The sequence below is a fragment of the Sinohyriopsis cumingii genome, chromosome 6, assembly GCF_028554795.1.
Source record: "Sinohyriopsis cumingii isolate HCF-2022 chromosome 6, ASM2855479v2, whole genome shotgun sequence".
Lineage (NCBI taxonomy): Eukaryota > Metazoa > Mollusca > Bivalvia > Unionida > Unionidae > Sinohyriopsis > Sinohyriopsis cumingii.
The window spans coordinates 112,363,905-112,382,601 of record NC_142966.1 but is presented as its reverse complement, the minus strand read 5'-3'; the positions used below and the strand labels follow the sequence as shown (position 1 = coordinate 112,382,601).

Sequence of the window (18,697 nt, the reverse complement as noted above, 5' to 3'; positions counted from 1 at the left end):
GTGGTGATTAGTTACTCCTTTAAAAGTATTGTCTCTATCATAGAAGAACATTTGTGTTGTCAATTTTTCTAAACAAGCATTTGGAGACTTAGTGGCTCAGCAATTAGCATGTTGAACTGGCAAGTTTAAGGTTGCAAGTTCAAATCCTACCAAGACAACCCCAGGTCAGCTGGTTTATTGTGTCTTGAGGGAAGTCATCGCCATTGACTTAGCACTGTATTGCTTTCATCTGTTGTGGCGTTATTTAATGTGAAAGAAAACAAATCTAAACCAGTCTGGGCTTGTATTCTCAAAACTTTTGAGAACAAAATTTGAGCTCAGACTCAAAACCCCCAAATCATATATATATATATATATATATATATATATATATATATATATATATATATGGTTGGTAGCTCTATTTCATTTTAGCATTTTAATACATGAAAGTAAGGAAGGTATCAGCAACCTGTTAAAACCGCTGTGGAAGGCAGGTCATATTTGTCTCTTTTTAATTTAAACTAATACAATTTAGAATATAAATTTGTGGAGTGAATAAGAAATGTAAATTTAGTTTGTTATGGTTTTTATAACTAAATATTGTTTTTAGTTCATACAACACCAAACAACAACTTGACCACATGTCTTTCCAAAGAAACTGGCATGCCACTGATTGCTTTTAAGTCCTGCAAGAAGTTAGGCATGTATCAGTCATCAGAGATTAATTAAGACCTGTGGTCATGGACAGGGATGAATTTGGTAGAGCATTGGTTGGTGTCCAGTGTGTCTAATAACTTGATCAGGGCAGAGTCAGCATGGCTTAATTCCTACACACTTGATATCAACAGATGAGGCTATAAGAGCTTAGAAGGTCAATTATTGGGGAAAACAGCAGGGAAAGAGCAAGGTATGAAAGTAACTACTGGTGAGACCAATACAAGACAGTTGTATAGAACTGGATGTGGTAATGTACATGAGATATAAGTTGTTCATTTCACTGCCAATCACCAGAAAAACAGCTGTCAGTGACAGCTAATTATGTCATGTATCTTACCATTCAGTAAGTTTGGGAAGTGAACAGGTGTGGAGTATTGATTTTAGCAGAAAGAGTGCTGGTCAAGAAGACACAAAAGGTCATTTACTGACCCTAATGACCACACAAGGTATATATTCAGCAATTTAAGAGGTATTTTTGATTTGTAGATGTCAGTATTACTTTACAATCAGGTAAGAATCATAACAGCACATTAAGCAGGTTAAATATTTTGTATAGATAAGATAACACCTTAGATTCAAGGAGTGACCTTTTTATCATGTCCTATGTGCCTTTGTTGATCATAGTGATCATGTAAAACCCAGCAAAGGTCATTGAAAATTTCATATGCATAAGGATTAGCACCAAAAAAAATTTCAAAGAAGACTGTTGGTAACACCATTTGTTGGTAAAACTGTTTTTATGGATTTTTTTTTTTAAACGTTTGGCAACAAATGGGAATGTCAAGAACAAAATTAATTTGCTAGCATAAAGATGTATTTATTTAAAAAATTTAAAATAATTTCATAAAACATTATTATGGTGTCATGGTGGTAATTAAGCATATTTGGCCTATATAATATGAATCATATCAGCAGTAAATTTTTGTTTAAGCACAGCACTTAATTTATTTCACTTAGTTTTTGGCATGTAAGACCCAATTTGATATGGTGGCATTAAATACTTTGTTTAATAATTCATCATAAGGCCATATCACTCTATACAAGACCACCTTGCTAATGTAACACTTGTCACTTTTGTTTTTAAGTGGGGATATCACTTTGTCGTATCTTATTACTTGTGTTTTTAACAGACAGCCATATTTACTAGGTTTTTTAAACAATGATTCTTTTTCTTGCAAAATAAGGATGGATGATCAGTCTGTGATTTATTAGCGAGCAACTCCCTAGTCCCTCCAAGCCTGTATGGCTGACTTATTATATGTAAAAGTGAGGACCTCCTTTACCCTAAAACTTGCTATCATTAGCACTCAAATATGATTTATTGAATGTTAATGGTGTTCCTCTGGGATGCTCCTTTACACCCCTTCTCTTTCTCTTTTCACTTTGACTTGCTATTATAGCAGTCCTATCATGAAAGAGTTTCCCCCCTGGATAGGATACAGCTGGACAGTATCAATAGCCAAAGTGCTACTGGCATGTCAGTTGACCTGGGGGATGGAGCCAGTGTTTTATGCACTGCTTGATTCAGGTCAGCTCAAGGTGACCCTGTCACTTGACCATTATTAATGTTTTTCCTGAATGGTCTCTTGGTAAGAGATGGACTTTCTCTGTTAGCAGAGAGCATTATTTATTTTTTAACCAGAGACTATACAGCTTCTATTTTAGTCAGTGTCGAATTTGTACTGAAGCAAACTGACAACACAATCAACTCACTGGTATTGTTTTGTGTGGACTTGGTTTATCTGTGGTAGCCTGCATCTTGCATTGGCTATAAGAATAGAAATAGTGTCTTGCTGTTGTGTTTCATTTGTGTAAATGACTCTTAAAAGAGTGCTGAACCTCATCATTTTGGACTGATTTACTGACTTCCAAGGATCATGAATTTTAAAGAATTGCAAATAAAAAGGGAACTGTTATAGTGTCATACAAAGAAAGAAGACTGATCTTGCATGCCTTGGTTTTTCTTTGGTCCAGCTGGTAAATAAGAACTTCATGACAGATCTAACCTGTAAACACCTTTGGCTAGGATTTTGTGATTTTTATCAAAATTTATTTTTGCGTAAATCTGTTACAGATTGGAATCTTCTCACTTTGGAGAGTGGGAATAAAATGTATGTCTTCCTTTAACTTACATATGAAGTTAATTCTAGGCAAAGTCCCAGCTTGTTACCATTAGGGTGAGAGATTGGTACAAATTTTATATTCAAGACTTCCAACTACCTTATAGTTCACCTAGTGATAGTCACCTACTCAAAAACCATGCCATTAAGCAACATAAATGCCACAAAACACTTTATTTTAGGTTACCTAATTGTTTTCAGGAACACAGGAGATCTATAATCAGTGATTTTTCTGTTCCTTACCACTAATGGACTATTTAATTGCTTGAGGTAAATGAGGAGGTACATGTAATGTGAAATTCAGAACGGAAACTTTGATATGATGCAAATGTTTATGTACCCCACATGATCTAAGTTGAAATTAAATTTTACTTATCCAGGATCCCCCCATCCCACAAGCCAGACACCAACTTTTTCACATCTTGCCTGTTAGATTTTAGTATGTATGTTATCATTACCTGTAAATTATTATCAGATACTACCACGGTATTGAATGCCCAATGTTCTTAGAATATTTCATTAGCTATTTCCAAAATTGTGCATTTATCTGTTTAGAGTCTTTAAATCCTTGTGTCATTTGGAGTCTTTCACTCCTTGTGTCATTTGGAGTCTTTAAATCCTTGTGTCATGTGGAATCTTTAAATCCTTGTGTCATTTGGAGTCTTTAAATCCTTGTGTCATTTGGAGTCTTTAAATCCTTGTGTCATTTGGATCATCTAAGTTAAGCTTTGTGTTGATCTTCTGCATCTCTTCATGTGATACTTAATGGTGTGAGACTGATTTTTGTACACTGGTCATTGACATCATGTGTTTCAAAAGTTCCTACGGTAATTAGGATTCATATCTAATGTATTATTCTTTTTAAAAAATACGAGAAAGTGTATTCAGCATTTTTCTACAACTTAATCCATTTGTGCCATGCATTTTGTTTACCATATATACCAGTACCCCAGTCAAGTCCAACTGCGAAGACCCTGAACTGCAGTTACATAATACACTGGCAGATCTGTGTGCAAAAGTGTATTAGAATACTTTGAGCTTTCATCAAGCTGCAGCAAATTTTGTAAACAAAAAACCACCTGTGACCTCGATGTAAAAAGTAATAAAAAGACAGTAAAAAGTAAAAATATGTGCTGTGGTGATATTTGGGCAGCATCTTATTTATTAAAATTATTATATATTAAAATTGTTATATATTAAACTCATTCTAGTACCGCTCCTGTAGCCTATTATTTAGAGCATCCGCCTCGGGTGCAGGAGGTCGTGGGTTTTGATCCTCGGCCGAGTCATACCAGACTTACAAAAATGGTACTAACAGCTTCCTCGCTTGGCACTCAGCATTACAAGGTTAGTGTTAGGACTGGTCGGCCTGGTGTCAGGATAATGTGACTGGGTAGGACATAACGCTACATGTCTGCAACATGATGCCCCAGTGTTAGACATCACTATAAACTGCCACACTGCAGACATTGTAGCAGTATGACTGAAAAATTGTTAAAGTGTTAGATTCATTTATTGCAGTGTGTCTGACTTTATTGGGACAAGGATTTCTGTACATAATTTACCAGTGACTTAGAAAGCCCCCATGGAACCAGTGGCATAGCAAGCCCCACAACTGGAAGAGGGAGGGGGCAAGCCCCAGATTTAAATTGGGAGGTGAGAGGCAAGAATATTTTGCTGCGCCACTATGTGGTAAATGTACATTATGAAAAAGTTGGCAGCTGTATGTGTCTTGTGTGTTATATCGGACACTGATCTAAATTCATCGAGAGCCATCTACCTTCAAGATTTTTAAAAAATAGTTTTTCATGACTGATAGATATAAATACTGCCTGGGGATACATTTACTTTACCTCACAAGCACAACTCTTTATCTCTTTTTTTTTTTTTGTTGCAGGCGGCTGAACACACTTAACAAATGTACAATAATGAAGATCAGTACACCAACAAAAAAAGAGGTAAGTTAATTAACACATTTATAATAAAAAAAAGAGGCATTGAATAAAATGAGATAAGTTAATTGACATCTTTATTACAAAGAGGGAACTTAAAAGACATTTCATATAAAGAGGTAAGTTAACATATAGAGGTACTTTAACACATTCATTATAAAGAGGTAGATTAATTAAGACATTATAAAGAGGTAGTGATTTGATGCCATAAAAATCTTGACTGGTGGAAGCAAGTAATAGAGAGGCTGAACTAATTCAATTTGCATGAGTCTTGTTTTATCTTTTCCGGAAAACAGGTGTAGGTGATGCTCTTGGATGATATCCTTATTTATTTTAAGTTGTTAAATCTATCACAGATAATCTGGCATGCAGGTAGCAGTTTCAGCATTTCCTGTTGATTTAGTTCAGTATGTAATTCTGTCACAAAAATGACTTCATTTTTAAAGAGCAAAAAAAAGAATCATACAGCATGTATGTAAAATATGCTCTTTAGAGAAGGTCTTTCTTACACAAATATTTAAACACTTATTGTATATACTTGCTTATATGCAATTTGTTCTGCTGATTACTCCTAACAAACTTTACCAACCCAGATCTGCTAATGCATTATGCAATGGCAGATTTGGGTCTGTGCAGTTTGCAGTTGGACTCGTCTTATAAGTGAGTACATATGGTAGTTCACTTAAATATGCTTATGCAAATTTTTGATCATCATTAATAAACTGCTTGTATAAAGCAGCTTGTAGACCAAGACTAAAACTAACACATCATTATCCAGTAAGTTTGACATGTTACCATAATTAACTATGCAGTGCAAGGTCAGCGCAATGCCATATTATTCCATATGTACATATTGTGCAGTGTTTCAGTTTTTTTAAAAGATTGCAACTTAAAAGCAGAAATATATTTACATTAGGGCTGTCATTAAGGTCGTGACCAAAATAAATTTGGAAATGACCACACAAAAGTCAAGATAACTATGTCACATAGTTTTTCTATGCCTTACTATAAAACAAGAATTAACAACAAAAGCAAATATTCTTTGACCTTTATTTGTTGCTAATAAATAGGTTTGTGTTTCTTGTAGTTGCACCTGATCATAGACATGTATTATTCTATTGTTTACTACAGAACTGAATATTATACCACTCTGTCCTCTAATGGATCCAAATACCCTTGACTACAAGTGGGAATACATAAATTTCTGGTTAAAGGGAGATAACTCTTCCATTTTGTAATGGAACTTGTAAATCTTTAGAGTTGCTGGTATTGCCTGACCCATGTGATATTGTAATATTCTGACATATCACTTGCCTGTTTTGTGAATAAATTAAAACAAAAGTACCTATTTATATGAAAGATTTCTAAATAATCTATTGTAAGACTTGTGCTAACCAGTAATACATTAGTATTATGACCTGGGTATTTTTCTGTTAAAAAATTTATTTAATGTTATTGTTTATATTTATTTGTAAGATAATTAGATTCGCATCTGAGTAGACCCAAAACAACCAGTGTGCAGCAGGCGACTAGATTTTGGTGAAATAATTTTAAGTAATCTTACTAGTATAGTACCATAAAGCTACAGACAGAAGTTCCTTGTGATGATCATACACACCATATGACATTAACAGTAATGGTGTGGTCAGCTGGACATCATCCTTTCGCATTTGTTATTTACAACTTCTCAAAAGACATTAAAACTCCAAATCACAAATGCACACACTGAAAATAAAAACCTTCAAATAATTTCTTCTCAAAAACTGACGAACATAATTTAACCAAAATTTGACTGAAAGCATTCAGGTATGAAGGGCTTTTCAGTTTTACAATTGATGCCAGTCATCGGATTCTGCTCATTTAAACAACTTCTGACAGTTCTGAAGTTCCGAATTAGGACCAAGTTCACAGGGACTGGGAAAAATCCAGGGAATAATATAGGTTGTTTAACATTTGTAGATCTTAATGGTTTTCAAGTTATTACGATCAAAACTTTTAAAACAAGTCCAATTTCAAACTGACCCAAATCTGATTTCGTATAAGGGGCCATCCATAGATGACGTCACGTGACTTTGGCCGATTTTTTACCCCTTACACACACACACACACACACACACACACACACACCCCGTCACACATTTTTTAAACAAATTCTTTCCCCTCATCGCACATCGTCACAAATGTGTTACTCCCCTCCCCCTCCAAGGTGCATGACGTCATTTATGGACGGTCACTAATGCACAGGCAGATCTGGACCTGTGCAGTTCGTTACAAGTAATCAGTAGAGTAATCCGTATAGATTGTGAAACCGGCACTTAATATAATTTATTTACTTTTTATTTTTATTTTTCTCACTAAATTGGGAACAGAATTATGAAACCTATTTTTAAAAAAGAAACATAAATGCTCACGTTCTAATAAATTCTCAAGATTTTATGGGTTTCTTTTTTGTCACTCGCTGTTGTTAGTAGATTACATTTATTAAAATTTTCAAGAGGAAAGGTTTTTCTGGTGTGCTAACTTTATGACTGTTGGGGTTTAACAACATTTTTGGCACATGCATGGTGGCTGTTATATTTCAAGGTTCCTGTACCCTCCTAATTTTTAAGGGGGTCATGGAATCCAAGTGGAATTTGAAATCAATGAAAATATTCTGGAAACCTCTTTGAGAATTACTTTTTGTAAGATTATGTCCTGGAATTTGATGTTAAGAAGCTATACTAATTATTTTGTTATAGAAAATACATTTTGATTTCCACTGCAACTTTGCAGTGAAAGATTTTGCAATGATCGTCATATTACATTGGTAGCCATAGTTGATTCTGGTAACAAAGAGATTTTTTCACATGTGCCTTCAACTGCAGTATAGTGTCTTTAATCAAAATATCAGGCCTGGAATTTGTAATTTTCTTCTTAAAATTTGCTGGAAAACTCCAGGAAAATAAAAATCATCTTGGTGTAGGAATCCCGTATTTAGTAGAGGAAGACCCCAGGAAGAATCACTGACCCATGGGAAGCTTGTCAGGCTCTCACAAACCCACAATGGTTTGAGCTGAGACTCAAATGCATGCAAACAGAGATGTGAATAGTCAGCAAAAGCAAATGCCTCAGAGTACTTGGTCACCCATGGTCCCTTCTTGGAGGTGAAATTCTGAGTCTTGTGATTCATTAGATACAAGGTCTCTGTAAACAGGATGAAGACTTCGTTCATTTCATACCATGTCGTCATCTATTGTGATAACTTGATGCTGTATCATTTATAGATCTACACCAATTAACTTTTGTACCATACCGACCACTATTGTGGTTGACTTTAAATCAGTGAAAATATTTAAAAGACCCCAGGAAGAATCACTGACCCATGGGAAGCTTGTCAGGTTCTCACAAACCCACAATGGTTTGAGCTGAGACTCGAATGCATGCAAACAGAGATGTGAGTAGTCAGCAAAAGCAAATGCCTCAGAGTACTTGGTCACCCATGGTCCCTTCTTGGAAGTGAAATTCTGTGTCTTGTGATTCATTAGATACAAGGTCTCTGTAAACAGGATGAAGACTTCGTTCATTTCATCATCTATTGTGATAACTTGATGCTGTATCATTTATAGATCTACACCAATTAACTTTTGTACCATACCGACCACTATTGTGGTTGACTTTAAATCAGTGAAAATATTTAAAAGACCCCAGGAAGAATCACTGACCCATGGGAAGCTTGTCAGGTTCTCACAAACCCACAATGGTTTGAGCTGAGACTCGAATGCATGCAAACAGAGATGTGAGTAGTCAGCAAAAGCAAATGCCTCAGAGTACTTGGCCACCCATGGTCCCTTCTTGGAAGTGAAATTCTGTGTCTTGTGATTCATTAGATACAAGGTCTCTGTAAACAGGATGAAGACTTCGTTCATTTCATACCATGTCATCATCTATTGTGATAACTTGATGCTGTATCATTTATAGATCTACACCAATTAACTTTTGTACCATACCAACCACTATTGTGGTTGACTTTAAATCAGTGAAAATATTTAACCTGATCAGACAGTACGTTAGGGTCAGGATGTTAATTTTTTGTTGTTGTTGTTGTTTTGGGGCTTAACGCCATTTTTCAGCACACGATAGGCTATACATGGCGGCCAGTATTAATGGTGGAGGAAGAACCCGGGAAAACCCCGGAAAGAACCACCGACCCACGAGAAGCTACTGGCAAGCTTTCTCACATACCCACATTGGCTGAATCCTAGACTCAAACCGCCGCAGACAGAGGTGAGATGGGTCAGGATGTTAAACTTAAATACTTCTTTTCATCAGCTTCACAATGTTAATTCAAATAACAATAAATTTTTGTCTTAATCCAGCTACTGTTAATGTCATTATTAGATTCATTGACAACAGTTGTTATGGCATGTGTGGTAACTGGAAAGGAAATCACACTTGTTATGAACTTTGTGTGATGATGATGTCACCAATGTCACCAAAGTAACAAATAAAAACTGCTATCTTTTCTTCTCAGACTTAGTAATAATGAAGCTGGAGATTGCACATGCAACAGAAATTTCAGGGGAAGAAAAAAGACCAATATGTTCTTTACAAGTATGCTAAAATCACATAAGATAAGTATGTGACAGGTTGTAAGTAAGCAATGTCAAATAAAGGGACTTTATTGGGTTTTAAAAAGATGTCTTAATATTTGCTATATTGGTAGTTTTAAAGTTCTGATATTAATATTTATTTATATGTTTGTAGCATTGTTACAACCAGTTCAATAATTGGAATTTCAAAAATTGCATCATTGATATTAAAATGTTCAAATATGAGATATTTGATAACGAAAATGACAGTTCTTTCCCTTTTTGTTATACCATGTTTGAACTTTACATAGTAATATGAAAAGATCTCTCAAAGTTAAGATGTGTCAAAGTTTATGACATCTCAAAGTTAATGATTCTTCTCTGCAGTGTTCCCTCCTTATGATATTGATCATTGGAATCAACCCAGGTCACCAGTGTTATAAGTGAGGGAGCCATGTAATGAGGGATGTTCTAACAAGGCTGTGTCATGTTAGCACATCAAGACACAAAAATTGAATATTTAATGCTATGACATCACATTATAATCGGTTTTCAGTTGTCAAGAATTTTTTAAAAGTGAAATAATCTCAAGAGAAATCATTTAACAAAGAAAGATGCTGGTTTACTGAGTGACTTTATAGTGAGCGTCTGTTATGTTTTATAAAGATTTAGAAATATATAAAGGAAGTGTATATATATTAATCAAAACAACAACCTGTTGTTTATCAGTACCACCTCCCACTGACCATGTTGGCGACTTGGAGAAAAAACAACTATAGATCTCTGATAACCATCACACCTGCTTATCAGGTCTAAGTCATGTGATATCTAGGTTTTTACCATATTTACCCTTGTATGGGTGATATTTAGGTTGTTACAATGCTCACCAGTGTAGGGGTTGTGCTTTAAATTTAGCATGTTTAGACCTTATAGTACAGCTAGGAGTTTGGATTCCAAGCAGACAATGTTGGAAAAGGGTGTTTACAAAAAGGATTGCAGTTTCCATTATGTTGAATCCGCAAGTAATTTTTGTTTTCTGTATGTGATGGCATTTTTTTTGCATCAGTAGCGCTAAGTTTTATTTTGTGAGATCTAGAATTCAAGTTGCTGAAAGTCACAAATAAAAAAAATTATGCTGTATAGCACTTTCTTGATAACATCTTCTGTACAACCATTCTTTGAAAATCATTTACTGTAAATTGCAACGTTTTATTGTGTAGTTTTTATAAATTTGTTATTTTGACATATCAGCTTAAAATTTGTGTGCTCGACTAATGAACAAAAATGTTTTAAAAATTGGTATGTAAGGCCAAAAATAAATGTGTATTTCTTATTGCACTGGTTTTAAAATTAGGGTAGGTTTGTGGGGGGTGGGGGGTTGAGCTAAACCAGATCAATTAGGCTCACAAATCAATTTCAGGAAGAAGAAAAAAAGTATATTTTTTTTACCATGGGGAAAACCGTGCTAGGGTCAGTAATGAAAAACAGGCATTTAGCCAACCAGAAACATTTTGCAAAGGGTGGGGGTCCTAATGGTCATCTCTTTATTACATGTGTACTTTTCATTATTATATATTACTAGTATGATCCAATGTTTGCATCCATAAAATACTTTTATAAAATTACCTTCCTCACTAGATTCACTAAATAGTATGCATGTAAAGTTTTGTAATTTGTGGCGGGAGGGGTTCAACTGTACATTGGCTGTTGACCCTTCCCCCATGATATGGACCTAATTAAGGTTTGGACATAGATCTTGAATTGCTTTCAAAGTAGCTGATAACAAGTTGTGTATATGGCTTTTGGGCATTTACAAGTTTATATAGAGCCCATCATTTATCTACATCCATATCCTTCTCTTATCAGCCCATGTTGTTAAGCATCCAGAACTTGTTTGAGCTTTGACTTAGTTGCAGAAAAAACTGTACACTAGACACATGGTGTTTCCTGGTTGTAAACAGTCCAACACAATAGGAGTTAGTTTTTTATGTTTACACTGATGCAGTTTTGTTAGCTTTTGTTTGTGTCAAAAAAATATTGGGTGCTGGTCACTCGTGGATTTTTTAAACCATATCCAGAGAGCCCAGCTGTAGTTGGTAGTGTGCATTGAACCAAATATTGCTTGTGTATGTATTAGAATTATGTTTAGCTTATACAGGTATTTTTTTCATCAGGTATTATATGAAGTATATTTTGATCATTGAATTCAAAAAGACATTTATGATATTGTTCCTCATTTATCTCCCAAGAAAATATAGTAAAACGGGATATATATGATACCAGTGGTGCATTAAAATTAAGAGAGAACTTTGATTGTTATAAACTGAAGAAAACAGTTGGGTCAGAAATTCATAAAATTGTCATTTTAATTGAGATTTCACCTTCAGTCTTTTCTTTGTCTTCAGACAGAAGAGTCAGATGATGAGGAGCAATGTGCCTTGAGTGACAAGTGGAAATACCAACGAAGCAGCCGACGATGGTCCCGTAAAGACCTTCACTCACCCACATCAGAAGAAAATGGTCGCTCCATGCTGAAATCCACATCAAGTCATGACAGTCTACTTGCAGACCAAAATAGCAGTAGTGAAACTGGCGATAGTCCTGTTTTAGACAGTAAAATGAACCACCTGAGATCTCTTGAGAACACTGGTCGTGTTCAGACCTCAACCCCAGTAGATTCTAGTGCACATTCCACTAACTCCCGCACTCCAAAAGTGATTCGGAGAGCAGCCAGCGAGAGGCTGAAGGGGGCCAAAAGTTTCCTTAAACGCGTGGAAAGTTTAAGTCGAAGTAAGAAAGGACACAAGGGACCAAGAACTATTGCAGAAATTAGTGGTCCCGTAATCACAGATAGAGACGAAATGCAGGAGAAAATTCGGCACTTAAATTGTAAAGACATAAGTCCTTCAACAGAAAATTCACCCAGCGGAATTCTTGACAACTCTTTTGCTTCAAATTCAAGTTCAAATAATACTTCTAGGGTTTTGTCCCCGGTATCAGAAAGTGATGTTAGTATGGTTCACACTGCAACTAAGTCAACTTCAGACAGAAGTAACTGTTCTAATACATCAGTTGGTGCTTTAGGATTTTCACCTGACGAACAAGACAGTGATTCCAGTTTTTCTGACACATTTATTTTACCTGCAGATTACAGGCCAGGACAATTTCCCAAAGAGTTGCTTGCAACACAGGCAGATGCAAGTCGTGTTCATTCCAATTACCAAGTAAACACAAGGACAAGAAGTTTTAGCTCTGGAAATGAAATTGTTAGTAAGACACGATTTGAAAATTCTAGTCCTGTTCACAGAGGGTCACATGATCCAAAACACAGATCATGTGATGCAGTGAATTCGTCAAATAGGAAGAGTGTTTATGATAATGTTCCATTGGAGGAGGATTTAAACGAAGCCCAGCAAGAGTTGGATTTGATTCTTGCAGAGCTTTTTGAAAACATTAATGGATTAAACAAGGCTATAAATGGAGAAGATGCAGGTTTGTTTCAAAATCTCTTTTTTCACAAGTCATTGTAAAATTAATTAATTCAGTTATTTCTTCTGAAATGTGTTGGTGGGGGGTGTTTGTGGTGTTCTATTTAATCACATATCTTGAACTCGTTCAAAAACTGCTTATTATGACAAATGTTTCTCTCTCATTTTTTTCAAATACTGGTACAGTGAAACCTGTCATGAAAGACCACCTTTACTGAGAGACCAAGTCTTCAAAAACACAAATTGATTGATTATATATATTATGACATTTGCTCAGAGCCCACCTGTCTTGAGTGATGGTCAGCCCATACCTTTTTGGCAGAAGGGGTGGTCTTTTATGACTGGGTTTAGCGTAATAGCAAATGCTGAATAAACTAGACTGGACATTATTGTTTGCCTTTACATGACTTTCTAACCATGCAGCGTTGTGAGTGTATATAGATGGGGATTAGAGAAAAAAGTAAGTGATTGGAGATTTTGTGAATGGAAAGGACTTGTTTATAAATAGAGCAGAAAAAGATTCAAAAAGTGAAGCAGTAGGTTTATACTTTATTGATTATATATAAAAGATACCGCTGTATGTTGCATAAAGGTATACTAAAGAAAACTCTTCAACGAGTGGAAGCATTATGTGAGGAATACTTGTATGTACCATATATACTTGTTTATAAGACAAGTCCAACTGCAAAATGCACAGACCCAGATCTGCTGGCAGATTGCAGTACAGCAGATCAGGAACTATATTTTTCACATTTGGACGCAACTTATAAGAAGTATATATGGTATATAGATGATACAATTTTAGGACCTATTCCCAAATATTATTGTATCAGTAAGATGTAAATCTTTCTCACTATTTGGGATTGCATGTATCCATAACTTCAAATGCAAAGGGGAATTTTGTTTCAGTACGAACATGTTAGGAAGTTTGCATGACCTTTTTCGGTAAAATTTAAAGAATAATTGAGTATCGGACATTAGCCACTTTGCTAGCTAGCCCATACTTCAGTGATATTATGATTCACTAACTTCGATGCCAGATATATAAAAAATCAATTTTGTATTAGATTAGTGTATTTTGTTTCCAAATTACCATAAACGGAATGTCACCTTAATAAAACTAAATATGATGGTAAAGAATGGTTGACAACATTTCTTTAAAAATGTAAAATAAATAATGCCAGATGATAGTGAATTGACTGTACTTCGACACCACATAGCGTAAATTTGTCTAGATACACAATCACCCTAACTAGCCAAAATTAAAAATGTTTGAATGAAATAGCAAAAATTTACATCAGTTAAAGGTTCATTAGCACCCTGATACTCTAGTAAATAATTTTCTAATATTCCTTAATCAGATGGTGTTACCAACTGTTCTGTAAATTCTCATTAGCTTAGGGCTATTCCATTTAAACATACCACTACCCCACGGACGGCAAAATAAAAAAACTTCCAAGCATGGTCATCAATAAACAATAATCACTTCTGTGCCATGTCATATCAAAAGATGCATGGGCATAGGTGTCCAAAATTCACTGCTATGACTGGTGGTGGTAGAAAAAATCACTTCTATGGGTGGTCACCCATTTTTTAATGTGCCTTCCCCCCCAGGGGTATGTTTAAATGGAATAGCCCTTATTAATTTTCTTTATAAATAAACTAGCTGTAACAAAAATTTGGCATACATGCTTTAACAGCACTGCAGAGTTGCATTAAAAAAGTATGTCTAAGTGGGACCAAAAAAATAAAAGGTTATAGAAAGACAAAATTGTACACGTTGCATGGATGGAAATGGGCATGTGTCATGTGTTTAACTCATTGGCCCCTGGAAACTCTTGTCATTTTTGCCAGAAATGGGTGGAGGAAGCACATTTTAGGATTACTTCCAAATGAAGCCAAACACATTTGTTTTTCTGAAAGATTTTTTTGCAACTGTTTCCTTAGGCATACAGAAAATGTCAATTGGCTATTTCATCAACGCATGTGCAGAAGGGTGAAAATAGAACCCATGATTGTTATTTAATGCCTCCATTTTACTCAAAGTCTGAAGCCTATTCTACCTTTATTTGCTCGTTTGTATGTGGGTAGTTCATAGTCATGCTGCACTAATTTAGATCTGATGCCAAAAAGTATCAAATCCGCATAGTGGAAAGTTGTTTGATATCACTGTACAATGACGTCTATCCCCTTTTTTGCTAACATGACACACTTTGATGTATCATAAACTTTGACATTACAGAGCTTAGAAGGAGACTACTGTATCATGATGTATAAACATAGCATATGGAGTTAATGAGTTAACAAACAAACAAAAACAGTAAAGAGGTGATTCTTCAACTGTAATTTTGCTGCGAGTGTACTTGGTCAGAGTTCCCCTTCAATTGCTAATAAACATTCCATGTACATATATTTTATTTACCATTTTTGATTGGTCTGTTGACATTTGGGCTTCAAGGGATTTTTCCCCATCAAGTCAAAGGCATACTGTCAACACCGTTACTAAGATTAGTTTTGCATTTGTGATAATGGGTATTTTTCTATATCAAATTCCATTTGTCTTGAAAGTCTGGCTATGCAAGGGACATAACTCTTGATAATAGGAAATGTTTCTGCTCAGAAATTTTTATCTCACTTCAAATAATTTGATGCACTCAGTGTTCAGAAAATCATTTTAGTACGAAATGCTCAAAAAAGTTTATGGCTTAAATATAGTTGCACAGGTCAATTTAAGGAATTTTATTTTACCCAGAGGAGGGGGGTGCTAGTGTTGGTAATGATATTGGGATGGTCGACCAACTGGAAACTCCTTTTTTTTGTTCCTAACATTTTTTTTGAGAGGGTATTAGTGTTTGCTATGAGCTCACAAGAAGAAACATTGAATGTCAACATCTTATAAAAAAATTCCTTATTTCTTTAATCCATCCTGCCTGAACTCTCCAAGTTCTCAATATTCTAATTGCTTCGTCTTTTTATGACTTCATCAGAATGTACCTCTGTATTATTTAATCAGCAGTGTTCGAGTTCCCCACGTATAAAAGTGTAAATGTGAACCTGCATTTGCCATATTTACCATTGTTGGTGTAATGATATGATGTGTTAATACTGTTGAACCTACACTGTACAATATTGTTTGTTTTTTAACGTATAAGTAGAGAAATGAAATAATAGCAATTAAGATATGTAATTGAAAGATAATGAGTTTTTTTTATAAAAAATAGTAGCACAGAGAGTTCATAAATGATCGTATGATGCGTATTGACATTATTACTTATTTTTCTACTCTGACAGCAATTTTGGAGCCTCCTCTACTGTTTCGAGATGACCACAACAGCAGCATAGAAACTAGCCATGAGGTTAACAATACCAGTGTTGGTTTTGAGTCGGTGGTGCCACCTGGTGAAGATATTGAGAATTCAATTCACCATGAAGAAGAGACTGAAAATGAGGTTACGAGTGGAACTACATCCTCACCAGAAATGAGCGATCATGAACTTCACACGGAGGAATTATCTCATGATGACTCTGCGGAACACATAGAGTGTCGAGAACGGAGAGATTCTGGTGTTGGGTCCTCGCTCACTCGAACATCAAGGTAAGTACTTGGTTTTGAAATGCCTAGCTTTCAAAGGCTTTTAGCAATATAAAATTGGCACCAAAATTTAATTCAACAAAGCCAAAGAGTAAATACCAGTATGGTCAAATTTTGTCATTTACTTCAGATATTATTTCTGTTTGATACATTTTTCCTCTGATGGTCTGCCAAAATAAGGAAGTTTCTAACAAATTTCTTACCTAATATCTGCATTTATTATAAATAAACATACTGAATTTAATTTTGTTCTCAGTTTACATAAGGCTGGTATATTAGAACGTGTCTTGAAAGACCACTCCATCTGCAAAAACTAATGCTCTGTCAAGACTGGTGGTCTTTTATGACGGGTCATAACACTATAATCAATAGATAAGTGAATGGATAACCTGTACTATCAAGATGGCTTTGTCTCCACTATCAACATGAAATCTCAGCATCAAGGAATTTTAATTGTTATTATAGGGGTGAAAGGTTGTTGATACGTATCATGATACACAGAGACAGTCATCTAATAATTATTTATGGAGTTTAAAAACTAAAAGTAAGTACCATTTATACTCAAGTCTCATATAAGTCAAGTCTCAATGTAAACTGCACAGACCCAGATCCACCATCACACAGTTGACTAGTAGTTCTGGAAAGGGAAATAACTCTTACAGTACTTCCTCTATATTAATGTGTAAGTACAACAACAAAATTATAGACAGCGGTTAATCATATCAGCCATATGTTTATATTTATAAAGGTTATTTCATGTAATGCTTTGTATTTAGATTAATATGAAGGTTATTTCATGTAATACTTTATGTTCAGATTTATATAAAGGTTATTTCATGCGATACAGTACATTTAGATTAAAGGTTATTTCGTGTATTACTTTATATTTAGTTAATAAAGGTTATTTCATGTAATACTTTATGTTTTCATTAATATAAAGGTTATTTCATGTATTACTTTGTATAGATTAATATAAAGGTTATTTCATGTAATACTTTATATTTGGATTAAAATAAAGTTCAGATTCTAAAATAGACAAAAGTGGCATCTTAACAGTAGTTTGCATGAAATTTACATTGCCACTATCTGCAATCACATAACATTTGTACTCACAAGTCTAGTCAGCTTCAAGAACATAGACCCAGATCTGCTAGCACAACATGCTATGGCAGATGGGTCTACAGTTTGCATTTGGTGTAGACTTAACAGACAAGTGCATTTGGTAATTTGAATGAAGCATTTTGTTAGTGCCATTCCCTGGTAAGACCTAATCCTGTGCATACATGCTGTTGTGCCCTTTCTCTTGGAAGGACCTGGAGAAAATGTCTTTGTCCAGTTGGATTTCTTGCATTTTCCTTATAAAGGAGGATCTCATTCCATAAACAGCCACCATAATTTGCCCTATTGTTCTTCCCCCCCACCCCATTTGTTTAAAACAGAAACAATGCAATGTATGGAGAACAAAATTACTGTTGAAATTCTCTGTATCTTAAAAAATAAGTGATTTTTTTAATTGGATCACACTAGTATGCCTTTGATTCATATATTTACTAGTTTATTGTGTGCATAGTTGTTTTCAGATGCATCACAGATTTTCACGTAATATTTGGTTTTACAATAAATTTTTTCCCTTTCCAGTGAGAGGGGTAAATACCGGATTCGGTGGCACAGTTTTCAAAAATCACATCGGCCCAGCACAGGAAGTCGAAATCTTCAAATTTATAACCTGTCTGCAGGTCACATCATGTTACTACAGAAACTGTCCCTCCTAAAACTTACTGCATTAATTGAAAAATACTCCCCCAACAGATCAGCATGGTCTTGGACTGTGCCTAGATTTATGAAACGTAATAAATCTCCAGATTTCAAGGATAGAAATGTTTTTGGTGTTCCATTCCATGTGATGATTCAGAGAACTGGCCAAGCTCTACCTCAGTGTATGTTGTACGCAATGAGATTTCTCCGGAGAACTGAAGGTGAAGCAGTGGGAATATTTCGTAAATCAGGTGTCCGATCCCGGATCCAGAAACTGCGGCACGAGATTGAAGCTAATCCTGGTAAGTTATTGAAAGAAGTACTTGATGTGGATTTTGACTGCTGTTAAAGCAGTTTTAAGTGGGACGAGTTTGTGAATTTCAGGACTATCCAATGATATTAAGGTAAACAAGGCATCGTCGTATTTCACGTTTATCCTTGCAGAAATTTACAAGATGTACAACCACTCCGGTGGCCTATTGGTTAGAGCATCAGCCTTGGATGCGGGAGGTCATGGGTTTCA

General features: G+C 35.2%; 1 protein-coding gene across 2 annotated transcripts in view; it reads left to right on the top strand.

Moving 5' to 3' along the window:
* LOC149797737 (rho GTPase-activating protein 7-like) overlaps positions 1 to 18,697 on the top strand; it is a 290,132-nt gene that overhangs the window by 252,302 nt on the left and 19,133 nt on the right. For both annotated transcript variants that reach the window (XM_089962678.1, XM_089962679.1), the window contains 4 exons: positions 4,717 to 4,777; positions 11,745 to 12,831; positions 16,119 to 16,422; positions 18,058 to 18,476. In XM_089962678.1, coding sequence (XP_089818804.1) covers positions 4,717 to 4,777; positions 11,745 to 12,831; positions 16,119 to 16,422; positions 18,058 to 18,476 — 1,871 coding nt within the window. The remainder of the gene's footprint in view (positions 1 to 4,716; positions 4,778 to 11,744; positions 12,832 to 16,118; positions 16,423 to 18,057; positions 18,477 to 18,697) is intronic.